At 37.0% G+C, this 18,403-nt stretch overlaps 1 protein-coding gene across 2 annotated transcripts in view; it reads left to right on the top strand.

Annotated features, from left to right (window-relative positions):
* Positions 1-17,092, top strand: part of roraa (RAR-related orphan receptor A, paralog a) — a 266,296-nt gene extending 249,204 nt beyond the window's left edge. For both annotated transcript variants that reach the window (XM_088922048.1, XM_088922049.1), the window contains 7 exons: positions 1,353-1,748; positions 2,433-2,554; positions 2,696-2,828; positions 4,323-4,430; positions 6,116-6,226; positions 6,721-6,833; positions 7,362-17,092. In XM_088922048.1, the coding sequence (XP_088778174.1) occupies positions 1,353-1,748; positions 2,433-2,554; positions 2,696-2,828; positions 4,323-4,430; positions 6,116-6,226; positions 6,721-6,833; positions 7,362-7,526 (1,148 nt within the window). In that variant the 3' untranslated portion in view covers positions 7,527-17,092. The remainder of the gene's footprint in view (positions 1-1,352; positions 1,749-2,432; positions 2,555-2,695; positions 2,829-4,322; positions 4,431-6,115; positions 6,227-6,720; positions 6,834-7,361) is intronic.
* The last annotated feature ends 1,311 nt before the right edge of the window (positions 17,093-18,403 follow it).

Below are 18,403 nucleotides of genomic sequence, written 5' to 3' on the forward strand. Positions count from 1 at the left end.
TCAAAATTAATTAAAATCATAATTAAATCACCTTACAAAGTTTTCAAAACACTGTGACAATAATGTGTTGTGGCATACTGCACGGGCAATGAAACAACATGTTACTATTTCCTGATTTGTTTGAACTCTAAAACTAGGTACTCTCTTACTGTTCAAAACCCTGTGAGAGGCAGAAAGACCTGTGTAGAAATTCACAAGGGGTCACAGAAACCTGGGGGTTCTTTATAGCAGATTTGCTTTCTTTTTTGTAATTTTTTCACTAGTGTGGTGGTGTGATAAGGTGTGCATTGTGTAGGACTGGGGTTGCTAGGTGTGAAGGTCAGACTCTTGTTGTAATCAAGCCAGCCCTTCAGAGACTGAGGCAGTCTGAGAGTTTAGACAGGCAAGGTGACTCACAGCTACAGTGAACCCAGTATTCCTCACTTGTGTTGGAGTACCTACAATAATTTTTGAGCTGGCAAAATTACAAGATTAGTCTTCTTAGACACTCAGGAAGAAACAATCAGTAGCTATAATTGGAATTTCTGAGGTTCAAAATATTTTTTTCACTAAAAAAATCATTATGGAGCTGTATCTACTGTCATTTAATTTATGGCTTGTTTTTATATCCTGTGATGTGTGTCCTTAGGGATTCTCTGTTGATGTTTCTGCTTAGGATTTGGTTTCCCATTCTGTGTGTACCTGCAAATGTTACATGTAAAACTATTCATCAAGGCTAATCCTGCAGAAGTGAGAAAGGAAGTACATTGTATTCCATAGGCTTGGGAGAGCACTGCTTCAGAGCACTGCTTAGATGTCCTTCCATTCACACTTACTGACAATCAGCAAAATGACTTCTGCAGATCCCAGGGTAACCAGATCCAAATGAGGTTTAGTGGGTCTGTGTGAGTCCTAATGCACCTGTATAGCGATGGGGACATTATACTGTCAAAAAGGTGCTGTCCTTCAAATGAGACATAAAACTGAGATCCTGACTGCAGTCATTAAAAATCCCAGGCATTTCTCTAAAAGACACCGGTTAACCCCGGTTTCCTGGCCAAATTTCCCCACTGGCCCTTACCAATCATGGCCTCCTAATAATCCCCCTCTCTGAACTGGCTTCATCACTCTGCTCTCCTCCCCATTAATAGCTGCTGTGTGGTGAGTGTTCTGGCGCACTATGGCTGCTGCCACATCATCCAGGTGTGGCTGCACACTGGTGGTGGCGGAGGGGAGACCCCACTGCCTGTAAAGCACCTTGAATGGAGTATAGAAAAGAGCTGTATAAGTGTAAGCAATTATTATTAACAGCAAATGAGATAAGAAATCAAGGGTTGTGCAGATGCATTCATGCCTCTCCCTTAACTCCACAGCGGTTAAGTTTGGCAGAATGTCTAAGAAGCAGAGGGACAGCCTGTACGCCGAGGTGCAGAAGCACCGGATGCAGCAGCAGCAGCGAGACCACCAGCAGCAGCCAGGTGAGGCGGAGCCGCTGACACCCACATATGGCCTCTCCACCAACGGGCTGACAGAGCTGCACGACGACCTCGGCAGCTACATCGACGGGCACACGCCGGACGGCAGCAAGGCCGACTCGGCCGTCAGTAGCTTCTACCTGGACATCCAGCCCTCCCCCGACCAGTCCGGGCTGGACATCAACGGCATCAAGCCTGAGCCCCTCTGCGACTTCGCGCCCGGCTCGGGCTTCTTCCCGTACTGCTCCTTCACGAACGGGGAAACCTCCCCCACCGTCTCCATGGCAGAGCTAGGTGAGGCTCGAGAGGAGGGGAGCATGTGAGAACAGGATATTGGGGTGGGTATATAACACGAAGACGGCTTAAAATAGCAGGAGGCCGAAAACTCATCTCAAAGACTCATTAAAACAGTTTTTTTGTAATTAGTTTCCAGTAATTAGGGCCAATCAAAATCCGACAGGGCATATGTCAAGGGAAATCTCCTTTTTCTTTAGTTTCCCTAGTGCTTTAGATCCCTTTTCTTTTAACAAATGTATTTAAAAAAAAAACGATTAATTTTTTTTCTTCCAAGAGCCAAAATGACCTTTGTTTCGGGGAGGCAATGTCATGCAACTCCTCACCCCTTTGGGATTTTGATTTTTGTCATTGATGTAGATTCTAAATCTACCCTTTTGACAAGATAGGTTCTCGAAGACAGCGTATATATTGTAAATGTCCATTTTTTCTTCCTTGTTAAGAATAGCAATACGTAAAACGCAACAATATCCACCCCACTCTTTCTTAATTTCTGGCGCCTCATGAAGAGATACTGTAAACTGCATTTTATATCAGGTGCAGTGTGTTAATGAAGTTATATTTTAAGTTTACTGTAACTATGAACCCATTCATAGTTACACTTAAAATAATTATTTGTAAAAGTATAATCTGATTTAATGTCTTTAATGGTTTGAGTAATGTTGTCTCTTTTTTTTCCTCCAGAACATCTGGCACAAAATATCTCTAAGTCTCATATGGAAACGTGTCAGTACTTAAGAGAAGAACTCCAGCAGATGACTTGGCAGGCCTACCTGCAGGAAGAAGTTGAAAACTATCAAAACAAGGTACAAAAACCAACCCTCTGTCTCACTTTTCAAACACTGTGACTCCTACTTCTTTCTTTTTGTTTTTCACTAATGAAACACACATTGGTTTAACCAATTCATTTAAGTCAGTTAATGAAATATTTTTGCTGTTTTTTTTAGCCCAGAGAGGTCATGTGGCAGCTTTGTGCAATCAAAATAACAGAGGCTATTCAGTATGTGGTTGAGTTTGCCAAACGCATCGATGGCTTCATGGAGCTGTGCCAGAATGATCAGATAGTGCTTCTTAAAGCAGGTACAGTGTGCTAATCTATTCCCTGTGCAAGGTGCAAGTGATGTGTCTGCAGAAGGTACTGCTGGAGGTTTCAGTTTCGTTCGTGTTTTTCTTATCTTAAACCTGTAGCTTTTCTTTAGCACCATATTTATCTATGCGTCTGTTAGAATTAATATATTAATCATATCTGTCTTCATAATCATGTTGCCTGACGTAAAAAAGATACTCATACACTTTATTATAAAGATTCATAAGGAAAAACTATCCTGAAAGGATATAAATTTATAGTGCTGATGCCCTACCGTAGAAAGACTTATTTTTTATTAATATTGTCTTCTATTAAGTTCAGCACCATGCCTTTATGGACATCTCATTGTCATTTAGACCAAAATAGCATAGTACTCAAATCCATCTTTTACTTGAGTAAATACAGTGATTTTATTACATGGTTTTACAGCCCTGTACCTTTTGGGTGCATTCTTGTAAAAATAGCTAATACAAATATACTACAATAACAGTATTTATTCAATAAAATAGCTACTAAAGATATAATAAAATAGCAGTAGTTATTAAATATAAAATCAGGCCTGGGGCAAAGGCTTACATAGGTGACTGTCTCATAAATAACCTGTTAAGATTCTGTGGTGAAGCCTTTTGAATTTATTGAATAAAGTGACCTGACATTATTCAATGTCATTTTATGTGAGGGTACTGAAGACTTTGTCAACAACCGTGACACTGTTATCCTCTGATGTCTCTTTGTTTACAGTAAATGCAGGGCGTATCGTTGTGTAAGATATGTAACAAAGGAAATAAGAGTGGTTGAACCGCTGACTCTGTAACAACATCTATTTCCTTCACTCTGTCTTGAACCAGCTTGAATCAGGTCGAAAGAAAAAATATTCTATATTGCAGAAAAATGTGACACTTGTGGTTATTTTTCAAATCGATCTTGATTTTAATAGAATTGCAATTGTGATGTAAATAAAGAATTAGTGACATATATCTAGAGTTGAACTTCACATTTTAAACCACAGAAATCTCATAGATGCAGTGGTTGTCACTCCATCTTTCTTATATTATAATCTAGTCTCATTGGTCATCATAACTGCTGTAACCACAGTTCATCATGGCTTTCAAACTGCTTGCTACTTACTAAGATTTTACATGGCTGTCTACAGCCTGTGAGCTTAAGAAAAAACATTTGGTACACATTTGTGGCTGAAAATTCAACATGGCTTGTACATAAACATTGATATGCTTACGGTTGCAGTCTTGTGCTCTATGGGGTATATGGAATATTAGTATTTAGTTTTTGGCAGCATTATTATGGCCTTTTACCATAAAGTTAGGCAAACAATAGGCAGAATACATGGAAACACTTGAAAAAACATGGAGTGCAAATTACTGTGTTAAGTCTTTGGCCCGTATGACTGGAGGGCCTGCAGCTGTTCATGCTGAAAGAAACAAGAAATTAAATAATATTAATCATGCCATGTCTCCCGCCTTCCTTAGGTTCTTTGGAAGTTGTGTTTGTCAGAATGTGCCGTGCCTTTGACTCACAAAACAACACAGTCTATTTTGATGGAAAGTATGCTGGCCCGGAGGTCTTTAAATCATTAGGTGAGTATTTGATTAGGGTGAAACTCCAAGGTTTTGTTTTTTCGTTTCTTGTTACTCATCGTGTGTCTTGTGGAGACCTTCACCCAGGCAGGGCAGTGATTGTGACTAATGTAAAGGGGCCAGCTCAGGTAACACACTGACAGCTGTGCTCTTACCCAGACATGATGGACCATGTCTCTGTGATGAGTGATTTTAAGTTACCTCTTATCTTCAATTAAGACAAACTTCTTTTCTTCCACGTGTAAGAGCTTTGACCTAGAAGTACTGTATACCCTGTCAAAGGGTCAGGAGATGACTGAATGGCCATATAACTAGGTAGTGCTTTGCTTGAAAAAAAACTATTTTAATTTGAAGGTTTAATAAAAATGTTTGGAAGTAAATTATATTTATGTAATTGAATTAAACATTGTCTATTTTCTTCAAGCTTTACATGAGTGAGGCTAAAAAACACTCATGGTCATAACTGTGATAAATACTACATAACACAATATAACAACATATATAATCCTGTACCATGTTAAGTGCAAATGACATTACAGATACTCCGATTATTTGCAATGGTTTATAAAGAGACATACTTTTAGGTGAAAGCTAAGAGTAGAACTCCAGGCAGGGAGAAATCAGGTGAAAATGCTAGAAGACACTATTAAGGATCTAAGAGCTGACAAGAACTTCTGCCGATGCAGCTCAGTAACAGTGGTCCTGGTACAGTGTGTTAAAGTAAAATTGTAGTTTTCTGTATGGTTTTCGTGTGTGGTTTTAAAACAATGTTTTTGTAGCCTCGATCAAGAAATTCTACATAAAATTTAAGAAATTCTACATCCCTTCTAGTAACTCATTACATCAGTAGACATTGTACTATAAACCTTAATGTTCTTGATGATTTTCAATGCCGGGAAATAATAGGTTTATCTAATTTCTTTGAGCTAAATATTTTTATTTTATAGTGCAGTGCAGCACAACCTTCTAATGAAAAAAATAGATATTGTTTACTTCCAGTACTTCTACTATTACTACTAATAAAAATGCATAACTAATGCAAAACACATGTACTGTATCATGAGGATTTACTGAGGCTTTGGAAGAGGGAACTCAAGTGGGACAATTAAGTTGAAGCCTTTTCAATTTATTGTCGTTATTATCATCGTCATCAGGAGCAGCGTCAGCACTCATTACACTGTCCGTCTGCTCTGAGTGAATGAAGGAAGCCAGATTCTGAGCAATGTTGCACTATTTTAATTGGGTACATCTTGATTCTCTGTGTGTGGCTTGGATGATAAAGAACAGTGCTTTTTTATAAAATATCATGTGGCATGGCCACACTAACAAGCATTCCACTGTTCTGAGTGGTACAGAATGGGTTCTGAGATGAGGGAAGTAATGAAGGCTTCTTCCTGTGTCTTTGTGAATTCCCAATAATTGATTTAACAAGAAAAAAGTTGAAATAGTGACCTCATTCCTTGTTGTCTAATAAGAAGTGGCTGCCAAAATATGATTAAACTACACAGATTTCGTAAAATGACATGCTTGCTGTGCTGCAGTTGTTCTTTCATGTCAAGGCAATATCATTTGTATGCAAGGACACCTCTCCCTTATTAAAACCGTAACTTCAAAACTGTGGAAATGGAAGACTTTTTGCCTTTGTTGTTCATGTTTCTTCTCTGTCTGTGCATTTGCTTTGTCAGGCTGTGATGACTTGATCAGCTCCGTCTTTGAGTTTGGAAAGAATTTGTGTTCTATGCACCTGTCTGAGGATGAGATTGCATTGTTCTCCGCGTTTGTGTTGATGTCTGCAGGTAAGCAATTCATTAAGCAATCAAACAGTTTAGTACTTGTAGTGTGATTCAGCCATGCTGTTCACTGCTGGAACATCATAACAAGCGTTTGTAAATTGCACTCTTCACCTGGATAATTCGTGCAACATACACTTTTCACATTTATAGAGCTAAACATAAATTCCCTCTTTGTTTTTCTCTCCAGTTTAGAATCACCCAGATTTATGATCAGTTGCTGACCTCCTTAATCACGGCTTTTTCAGTTTTTCTCTCGTATCACCATCTGACACTCATAAGCAGGTTTGCCTTTCTGTTGACCTTTCAGAGGTTTCAGATGTTGTTCCTCTAACTTCACTGGTTGCATAAGCAGAAAGGTCTAAAAGTAGCACTTTGAACTCAATCTGTTCTTGATTATTTTGCCTTGAAAGCTAAGATCTCAAGCCATAAGTGTGACACAAAATGTTGATAAAGAATCCCATAGGCCTGATGCCAAATTTCTTGAATCTTGTTGCTAGATCGGTCATGGCTTCAAGAAAAGGTGAAAGTGGAAAAGCTCCAACAGAAAATCCAGCTGGCTCTTCAGCATGTTCTGCAAAAGAACCACAGAGAAGATGGGATATTAACAAAGGTATTGTTCTTTTTTTAATGGTTTGGCATCATGGAAACATTCACTTTCTGTTCATGCAGGTGTCTGACCAGTGCATGCCTTGCATTTCAAACTGGAAATATATTACCTTAGATTTAATATTATGTATGGTATTTCTGTAGGCAATCATTTTAAATGCCTACATTTAACAGTTGTACTGAGGACATTGGATATGTTTGTTCCTGTTGAATATATATATATAATATCCATTTACATTTCACCATATTATGAGAGCGTTGTTGTCTTAGTATTACAATTTTTTAATGAAATCACAAAATTTATTTTGAACAAAGGCAGTGAGAAGAAGAGAGGTCATTAAAGAAAAGTCTGTTTTGATAAGTTTGATAATGGTTTATTTGTATTTTCAAAGCAGTATTCCCATAGTGAATGAATATTAGTTAGAAAAACTGACAAATGTGCTGTAAATGTTTCTGAATGTGGCCATCAACTCTTGAAGTATAAAACATGTTCACCTCTAAATGCTGTTTCTTTTTTGTATTTAATTCACAGTTGATATGCAAAGTATCTACACTGCGAGCATTGTGTAGCAGGCATACAGAGAAGCTGACAGCTTTCAAAGCAATATACCCGGACATTGTGCGTGCCCATTTCCCACCCTTATATAAGGAGCTTTTTGGTTCGGACTTCGAGCAGTCGATGCCTGTCGATGGGTAACGGCCACCCATTTGTGTGAAAGCTGTCCGCAATGTTGGAGGAGCCAGAGCTGAATGAATCTGAGACACTTTACGGTGCCCTGCGCAAATCAGGAGAGCCGACACGCTGCACAATTTGTGGGATTTTGTTCTTCTGTTTTGTATTTCTCTCTGTGGATGGGGCAGGGAACTGACGTGCAGGGGAAATCGGAGAGGAGATAAAAACAAAAGCTTATCAAACCTTACTCAACACTGAACTTGTCCTTATGCATATCGTTTCCATGTAGTCCTTTTTCCCCTCCTCGTCTTAACTGCGGAAATTGTGAACATTGAACTGATGTGGTTTTGGCTTACCTTGTTTTGATCCCGCAAAAAGCAACAACAAACATCTCGACTATTTTACAGGATAGGCACTGGTTTAACCATTCCAATTCACTGAAATGATTTCAATCATATTAGCAGGCAGACGTGAAATGCTCTGAAGCTGTTGACTACACAGCTTTACATTAATGTGTCAGCACTTAAAGTCATGTTCAATTGCCTCCATTCTTCTAAGTCTCTCCCTAGAGTTTCTAGTTTTTCTTTTGGCCAAGGAATTTCAAATAAGTACACTATGGTCACTTGCTGTTCCTTTTCTTTCTTGATAGAGGACTGTTTTTCAAGATTCAAGCCAAAAGTGCAAAATGACGCATTCACTTCTATCACTAAAACAGGGTTTATTTGGCCAAATCGGGTATTTGTTCTTATTTTATAGAGAATTGTGTTGTTTAAATTGTGTATTATCCCCGGATCTATACATTTTCTGGGCTTAAAATATCTTTTTTTCTGCATAGGATTCTTTGGCTCTTTTATGATATGTCAAATAAAGACGTAATCAAGATATGGAAACTATATGCATTTCTTGGTCAGGTTCAAAACCGTTGGGGTTTTTTTTCCGTATATGCAGTGCTCAGATGCAAACTCAAAAAGACTCGGAGAGCTGAAAGAGCACTGTGGTGTGGAGTCTGCCTGTTGGCGAACACGATATAAACTGCACCTTTCGATGGACAATCGTCTAAATGAAATGTAGAATTCTGGTAATTCTAGTTTAAACATAATGAATTTAGCTGTCAAAGACTCCATCCTCCATGGTTGCATAGTGAAATCATGTAAGGCCATCTGCTATTAATCCTTCACTGGGGTGGTGTCCTGGTAAAACTGAGGGTACCAACAAAGAAAAAAAGGGTCCATTCCACCAGTTTTATAATGTGCTACAGGGTATTCAGTCATTAGAACTTACTATACAGAAAAAGTCATGTTTATAGATTCTATTTTAAATAACATGTATGATATTAGTAGTTAGAATATTCTTTATTGTTGAATTGATAAGGCACTTTCATTTGCACCTTCATTTTATTTAAGACTCGTGTATTACCTAGTGATGTGTTGCATGTGCACAAGAAATACAAATTTAACCACAGAGTTGTGGAGGGTAGTCCAGAGAGATGTTGATGCTGCTGATTCATCGAGTTTTGCTGTGTCAGTGTTGAGAGAGCTGGATACTGTTGAGGTTATGAGAAGCAGAGACGTCAATATTTTTTCATCCATCACCTTTGTTCATGAAAGAGGGCTGTTGACATTTTCCTCAAACACTGCCAAAAAACATACATGTCCGACTAAATGCGCAAGGGAGAGAAAAAAAAGAGTGGCTTCAGTTTATATTTTGTAAAAACATAATTTATGAAATTATTGGAAATAGCTCCCCACATGCTAAGCTTTAAGAGAATCAGGGTCAAACTTAATATTCTGCGTTCCTTGGCATCCTTTGGATTTCAGTTAGACCCCTACCTATGTACTCTGGAGCTAACAAAATGACAGTAACTGTTAAGTTTGAACATTTTAATGTGTCCATCTAAAGTAGTGAGTCTGAAGCATTGATTGTCCACAACATCAATAAAGTGAAATTATACTGTAGGTATCCCACTTAAGTCTGTTCAGCAAAAATGTCTGATACAGAAGCATGTTGTGCAGATGTTACACTGCTGATATCATGGTACCTTTTTAAAGTCCCCAACAAGAAGTCACTTCAGCTTTTGAAACTAAAGTTCTGCTCTGGAGACATTCTTATATACTAGATATTTTATCATTGTGGCCTGACTTTTGTTGTCAGCTTGTCAAAACAGTCCCCAAATCTTGCGTTTTTATCACCAATGGGCTACATCCGAGTTGCTCTTTTGCCACAACCTCTCAGTCTGACATGGTAACTGCAAAATAGCTTCTGGCAACATCTCGCCTGCCGCTTGAAGTCTGCTGGTAGTGGTCACAAAGTCATCTTGTTTAGCCACCTTTAATTTAATAAACATTGCACTGTAAAATTACAAATCAATTTTGACATTCAGTCTGCAAGTCCAGTATGACGCAGAACACACATAGTAATCAAACAAGACATTAACCATGTAATTGTCACTCCTGGGATCAGACATTACAGAAACAAAAGCAGCAGAAACTAAAGGAGTCAAAATGACAATTGCATAATTTACCATAAAAAGTAAAGTCCGTTAACACTCTGTGTGTCAAGATTTTTGGTGAGCTGTCAGACAAAGGGTTAACAATTATTTTACATCCTGACTGTGAGAGAAAGGAGCAAGCAACTGAGCTTCCCACAGTGTGAGTGGTCTTGCACAGAAACATGCCAGTTTGGATTTATTTCAGCAGATGTAACTGTGCAGTAGTTCTGTATTTTTAAAATCCAATTGTGCCACCTAATGGCTAAATAAAAAGACTGCAGCCTTAATGTGTTATCAAAGGCAATAGGAAACAAGTGTCAAGATAAGAGCTAATACTATTACTGTTACACATGTGAACATTTATATTTGTGAACATCAGCAGTCCTAGTTCTGTTTGAAAGCTTGGCTGTTCTTTTGTGATCAAAGTTTGTGATTTTTTTTACAATCTCACTCTCCACTCCTTGTGCGCATGCATGTCTGAGTTTCTGAGTGTGACTGCTTCTCAAGAGTTAGGTGTTAGCCATTGACAAGTATTTGTCAGTCAACAGTAAAACACTGTTTTGCTGTTGAAAGAGAAAGAGATACAATATTCAAAGCCTTGTCTGGAAGAAAAAGTTTCTATTTTTGTAACCCTTAAGACACAGGAAGAGGCAACAGATGGCACTTAACAATATTCCTGCAATAAATAGAAGTAGTCTGTGAAAACAGATTTTGTAATGCAAGACAATGATAGAAAGTAATGTTATCTTAATATATATTTTTTGTTGTTTTTTTAGTTAGTATTTTTGTCTTTTTCCTTCGAAGTCTGTCTAAATATCTTGTACCTTTTTCATTTGTTCCTGAATGTGCCATAGCAGATGCTTGTGTTAAGTTTTTGCCGTCAGTAAGTTGTGTTTGTGTTGTGACATTCCAGGAAACAAGAAGCAGAGTTAGGGTTTTTGAGTAGGAAGCTTGTATCACAGTTGCTTTTTTTGCACATGACCTTCATTCCTCAGTAGTGCAATATGTACATAACAAACTCGTTATGTACTGTTATCCCTCAGGGAAGTTAAAAAATCAGTTATTTTTACAGTTTCTTTTTTAAGATGTTATGTTGTTATTGTCTTCTCTTATTTGTTTTTGCTAAGGAATGTCAGTTGAATAGTTCAGTCTGGTTTCTTCATACAGTGGCCAGGAAACAATTTACATGCTAAACCATGTTTATGTAGTATTAGAGTTCTTTTCTTTGGGACTGGGATGGCTCAGCCAGAACTCATGCATTCAGTAGCCTTCAGAACACATGAACATGTTATAAAACAGGCTTTTGCACACCCTGACAGAGACTGGATCTAGAAAGCTATTCTTGAAGTGTGTTATCTACCTGTGTTTCCTAGTATTGTCTTCAAAGCTCTAAGAACAAAACAAGATCACTGACAGATGACGGGGTTATGTTGATTCCCCAGTATTCCTTCTACATCATTTTATTTTTCCACATTGTGCATTTTTTCAGGGCTCTTAGACAGTCCTTCCCAGAAATATTAATCCATGTAGTCTGAAAGCTTCCCAGCATGCCCAGAAAAAAATGGTTGATAGATAATGTTCTTTCAGCAATATCTATAAACATGCAAAACATCTCAATGAAAGACCATATTAAAATAAAAATGCAAATTATTTCATAACTTAAGATAACAAATTCTGATTTTTCCCTATGTGGCATTTTCATGTGCTTTCTATAAATATTGGGGACTTGCAACTCATGTCTGGCAGTACTGTGAGCTTGTAATAATAGAACCATTTTCATGCAATTTGTATGAAGAAACATTGAAATCTTTCATGTATTTGATGCTATGGTGAAAAGGGTGCTAGGGCAACCAAATACTTACATACCCCGTTTTGTTCTAGGCTGAAAGAGGAAAAAGTGGTTTGCTGTGGACAGTATTTCCTTTAATTGAAATTACACTACCATCAGTTAGTTTATGGACACTGCTCTCTGAAGAATCCAAAAGATAAAAGGCACATGCTAAAACTGTGAATGACAATCCATACAAATATGAACATTTTGCCCATTGTTTTAGCTGGGAATTGAATTATGAAATTTATGCTCAGGGAGAATAACTTAAATAAGTATTAAAGCAGAAGACAGCCAATTTGATTCTAGTAGGTAACAGCTGTTTCTAGCTGCAAAATTGTAACAGTGGACTTGGCAAAATGTATTTTGCTGCATTGTGTTGATGTTGAAATTATAGGGATTTCTTTAAGTAAAATATTCAGCCATATTCAGAAGGATCTTCATTAAATTATTTTTAAAAACTATTTGTTTAATGCAGTATGCAATTTGTGTAATACTGCATGAATATTTAGCAGGTCTGTAAGGTTTATTGCACCATCTAGTAATGCAGATTTTGCTGAGCTGAAATCTTTCCTCTTTTTTAGTTTAGTGCTTGGTAAAGTTTAGCTATGACTTGAGAAAGCAATGCTTTTATATAGAAAAAACATTGACTTATTTTCTTTAAACTTTTAATGATAAGTGCAGCTTGAATTCAGTTCCAGTTTTCTGTGCTTGATATGGGTGTTGAAATGTGCTTTAAATGGTTTGCATGTTTGACAACCTAAGAAAAAAGAAAAACATAATGACACAAACAGAGAACAGGAGAGACTGATTATAATTAACTGCCACGTTTTTATCACTTGATACCTCTTAAGCATAAACAGATCCAGATTCTGCACTTGTCACAGTGTTCTGATATTAAGATGCATTTTAATGTGATTACATATAGGCAGCATGGAGGGTGTGTCATTTAGTGCTGTTGTCTCACGGTTCTGGGGTCCGGTCTTGTGTTCAGTTTTGGGCTGGGATGCGGAGTTTGCATGTTTGCCCCAGATTTCCAAGGGTTTTCTCTGGGGATCCTGATTTCCTCAACCTTCTGAAAACATGCTGTTACATTTATTGGCTATGCTAAAGTCAACTCAGGAGTGCAGACCTTTTCCTTGTTAATCTGGCCAGTCCAAGATATATTGGCATACAGGATTGCAAGATGAAAGCCCTTTCCATCTTTTTTTAAATTATTAATTACGGCAAGGCCTAATTTTACGGATTGGTAGCATTATTGGGTTGTGTTACCAGTTCCACTTAAATGTTAGGGTGTGGTGCCAGTTTACCAGTGCATTAGTGATTGTCCACTATGAAAAGAAGCCACTTTCTAAAAGTACTGTATCTAAAAAACCTGCAGACCCTTTTTTTCAGAAACAAAATGCAGCTAAACCTCAGAAGCTTTTTTTGGTTATAGTAAAATGAGAGCAGCTCTTGTTTCTATTTACAATGTCAAAATTCCTTTTTGTTTATTGTTTACTTTTTTAACATCCTAAAAACCACGATCTCCTTTTGTCGTCCTCTTTTTTCAGCAGGTGGATGTGTGAGGGAGAGTCCACTATACTTAGTGCCAAATGAATTTTCCTCTATGCTTTTCATACTAATTGATCTTCTGCATTAGCTGTGCATTATTAATACGGGTTCTAGGGAGTCGTCCAATCTGCAGTGGAACCTCTTTTATACAAACTGTAGTGAGATGAACACCCTTTCTGACGATCTCAATTATCTGGTGCTAAACAATGTCTCCTTCAGTACATGAATGTGACGCACATTTCTGCTGTGCGAGTCTACGATAGTGACAGTCAGATTCCTACTATCCCTGCACATGGTTTGTATGTTATTAAGCCAGAACTGTACCTTTCATACAAGTTGACTGCGTGTTAATTGTTACAGAAAGAGTTTCTTAAAAGCAATACCAACTGGAAAAGAAGCAGAGCATGGATTTCTCTTCTTTTTAAAATAAGTCACACAATCATGTTCATCTCTTAAATCGGAGGTACTTGTGTATAGCTGTGGATTCTTGTATGTAGTACTTGCCCACGAGTGGCCAGATCTGGTACTAAAATTAAGTTCTTGACTGGGATTTCTTCATATTTTTCCCAGGATATTGAAATTAATATTAATTTACATTATATAAAATTATATTAATATTAATATTACTTGCTTCACTTAATATTTAATTTTTATAATACTTAATATAATTAATATAATTAGCTTCAAAAAACATAGAAGAGTACTGCCATATTTTCAGCACAATACAGTAATGCAACAACTTCAGTTGCGTTAAATACATCATGAGTATTATACAGCAATATAGAACATACACTGAAATACATCAACACGATTTGGGATTTTGGGGACATTTTACATGGCTTAGGTTCACAACAAATGTTAAAATACATTATTAACAGTTTGTAGTTAATTCTAGCTTTAAAAATCATTCTTTTACAAGCATAGTAGCTATTTATTTATTAATAGCTGCTAGGAATTTTGTAATGCCAAATTTGACCATAAAGAACTTAGTGGAACTTGTAATTTAGCACCAGATGTGGTTAGCACTGTAACATTTATGAATGGCATTGTCTTGTTTTTGACTGAGGGAACAACTTAGCTTGGCTGCTCCCTTTGTTTGTGCTTGCTGTTTGCCAGGTGACCTGTGAGGGAATGGTGCGTGTCTTTTCTATGAGCTAGCCACTGTTTTCCCAGCTATTAGTGTGCTTGTTTTGTGTGTGTATTTAAAGACATAGGACGAACCCCAGACAAGGCTTTAAGGAGTTTAGAAGTGCAGGGTCCGGTGGTGAGTTTGTAAAGTCTCTACCTGTTTTAGTACCTTTTTTTTATTATTTGTATCAGTCCATCTCATGGCACCTTTTAACAATACTCTCATTTCCAAAGTTCAACAGGCATAGTTATGAAAAATAAAATAGAAAAAAAACAGTAAAAAAACTTCTAGCCATAACCGAATGTCAAGCAATAATATAAACGTTGAATATCTTTTGTGCATAGGTTTTAGGCATCTGCATGTAAATACAACCTTTTATTTATCACATTTTTTCTTTTTGTTTTAAATATGTGTAAGCGACTAGTTCTGTTCCTTCGCTGAGAACTAAGAACTTCAGATGGCCTGTATACATCTTTATTTCTCTCTCTCTCTTTCTGCTTTTGAGTCACAATATTTAATGTTATTATTGATCACATGTATAGAGTTAACTTTATAACTTCTGTCTGTATAGGTAAGAAGTAAATACTGCTATAAACGTCTACTCAGTGCAAATATTTATCTGTTGATTAAATACAAACATGCTGTACAATATCTCTGTTTTAGTATACTACTCTCTTTTAGACTTAGTTTGATAGAGGTAGGGTGTGCTGAAATTTATTTTGTGTTATTCTGATGTGTGGTGCTAGGTAAGTTACTTTTGTGAACAAAACCTTGATTCCTAGACTAGGCCACCCTATTTGTCCTATTAATTTCACTGAGTATTGATGCATTATTAATATTAGTACTATTAATAATAAAAAATAAATAATGATAATATTATGATGATACCCAGCAAGTACCTGTATCAGAGTGCTAGTCTTGGGATAAGGCTTTTTTTTCTCACTTTAAGATGATTAGCAAAGCAGGATCGGTTTAACAAAAGCCAGATTTGCAATATGTGTGTTTTGTGTGTTTCAGATTTCAAAAATGCCTTCATTTGACTTTGACCGTAAAGCAGTATTGTGTTTCTTTCATCACAGTGCAGTCCCTACTGTGAGACCCACTGGCAGAAGCTGAGGCACATAATCATTGGGAGGGCTGGCGAACCTGCTTTAGTTAACACAAAATTAGGCCATATTTGTATTTGCCTGTCTGAAAACTGGACATAATTTGAGTCCTTTACCTCACATGGGGGCAACTAGAATTTAATATAAACAAATTGCCATTTTTTAGGCCTCATCATCCAAACCGAACACCTTTAAAAAATGAGCTTTTTCTCAGAAAAGTCCAGCTTCAGCGGCACTTGGTTTCACACACAGGTTCTGTTTTAAAAAGGTTGCCTGCACACAGTCTAAAAGCTTTCAAAAGCAGACACCTCTCAGTCTAATAAGTGTTATTATACGAGACTTTTCAAGACAAATTGTTTTCAGTGCTATAGAAACTTTTCTACAATTTTGACATTCTTTTTGTAGCCATTATCAGCCAGAATATGCTTGCAATAATAAATAACCATCTGTTCTCAGTGTTGCAGGATGCACAAATTATATTTAATTGTTGTTATTTTTTCTTATTGGTTTCATTTATCTTGAATGACAGTGTGTTTGCACAACTTAAGAAATTCTGTTCTGGATTTTGAAATATTTTCGTATTTTGTCTTTACTATTGGCAAAAGAAAATGTTTGTCACATTTGTATAACTGTCAAATACATTGACAAAACAGAAAATTATCTTTTAATACAATGTACTGTATTATGTGTCAATAATGAAACACAATTTTTCCTGTACTATTCTAATGAAGACGAAAATGAACTCAAAACCGTCAGATTTCCTAGGGGTAAATTCTGGTTGACATTAGCTAGTAAACGGAAGACTGTCAGCTTAATTCACACAGTTGTGTGGATGTCTTAAGGAAAGGACAATCCTTGATGGGGGTTTTTTAGCGTATACTCAAAAAGTATCTACTGTGGGGTGGATGAAGTGGAAACATTTGAACAAATAGAGAAAACTAACTAAAGCATCATTTCTAGAATCCAAATGTGTTTGTATAAAAGTTTTAGGTAAAAATATGCATATAATATATTTGGACTTATAGCTCCATTTGCTCTTAAATGTTAGACCAACTGATGTTTTTTTTCCTTACTGAAGCAGAAGATGTCTTGAAAAGTAACAGCCAGGACTGCTGTTGTCACAGATAGGTTTAACAGATGTTTGCTACTGATCTTAAAATGGGGACAGAGGATCATATAACTTTTTATCCAGCTCTTTTAAATTCTCTTTAGGAGTAGTCTCTTCACTATAGTAGTTTTGCTCCTCCTTGTCTGATTCCTAAATATAAAAATAAGTATTTTGATTCATTTTGTAAATACAGCTGTAAAGAAAATAAGAAATTTAATGTTGTCTTTTAAATACTTTTCATTCTAATATGAATGTTGTTATATTGTACTTAGAAACTGTACCTTTAATATTACCTTTATTAAAAGTGCATTGGACACATCGATTTTAGATGTGCTTTATGTGCTATTATCCCATAATAAAGATTACAGCTTGTAATGGGACTCTCATTGTCTACCTCCTTATTGTATGTCTGAGCTGGTTTAACTGCCTATGATTAGCCTGCCATTAAAAAGTAATGAAGTGTGCTATTATTGTAGTACAGCTACCAATTCAATTACCAAGATCAACTTTGTGCTCCATAAAGATTACATAAATTCAGAAAAGCTCAATTCTCTGTGCACTGTGTTATGTCTTGCCAGCTTTGAGAAGTGTGTTTTGCTTGTGTTGCACAATGCATCATGGAAAATTAGTGCACAATTTAGTTGAACACATTCTCAACAATGCACTGGAATACTGAAATATGGAGGATTTATGACAATTTTCACTGTCACGCAGTATGCATATTGCAACTTAAACTACTAACTTTTTGCCACATTTGCGGCAAAACCGGCTCTAACATTCTGATGTAGTGCCCTTAAATAACTACAGCTGAAAACCCAAGAGACCTTACATTAGCAACATACTGTATTTCCTTTAACAACATAAACCAGCTCTATCCATCCTCCTGTATTCAACGACACCAGTCTTACTGTGTAATGGCACCATACGAAACCAGAGCTGTTCAGAATTCCTACCACCATTGAGACAGTGTGAACAGCTTAACAGTGTTATCAATTGGTTCAACATCGACACTTATGCTTACACTTGTATTGTGAACAGCTAATCAATACTACACGTTCACTAGATTTTCACATCAACAAAGACATAAATAGCAAATGAACGTCTTTCCATTGAAATGCAGTTTTAAAATTCTCTTCCTACAGCAAAATGTCACGGTAAGTGAACGCGGATACGGTCACCCGTGCTATGATCCTGTTTGCAAGTGCTTTCACAGCTCCATGTTCCACCCACTCGTCATAACAATATTATGCACATCCTAGTTTTGAATGCGATCAGACTGCCTCAGACATTTCCGAATGTAACAAGTCAATGCACTTCTCTGCGAGCGTACCTCCATTAATGAACGTTTTGACTAACGATTCATGATCAATTCGTGAATTATAGAACTTTTTCCCCCTCGATGGAAGATGATTGCTGAAGCACGTGCCATCAGTTTGAGGTTTTTTTTTTCCGCCACACAGGTTAGAGAGCAGACTTGAATCTGTGCAAAACGCTACCAGTGGCAGACAGCTTTATTATAGAGGTGCCCTGGTTCGGAGCCGAGCCGGACATTGAGGTGATACGGATTTTTAGATTGTGGCGGTCGCAGAAGAAGTGCATGCAGTTGAATATCCTTTAGCTTTGCGATCTCATAAATATACTATATGGTGACAATAGAAATATTAGAAGTACGCTTTGTGATGAAGACA

The sequence above is a fragment of the Atractosteus spatula genome, chromosome 7 (assembly GCF_055471065.1).
Source record: "Atractosteus spatula isolate fAtrSpa1 chromosome 7, fAtrSpa1.hap1, whole genome shotgun sequence".
NCBI lineage: Eukaryota > Metazoa > Chordata > Actinopteri > Semionotiformes > Lepisosteidae > Atractosteus > Atractosteus spatula.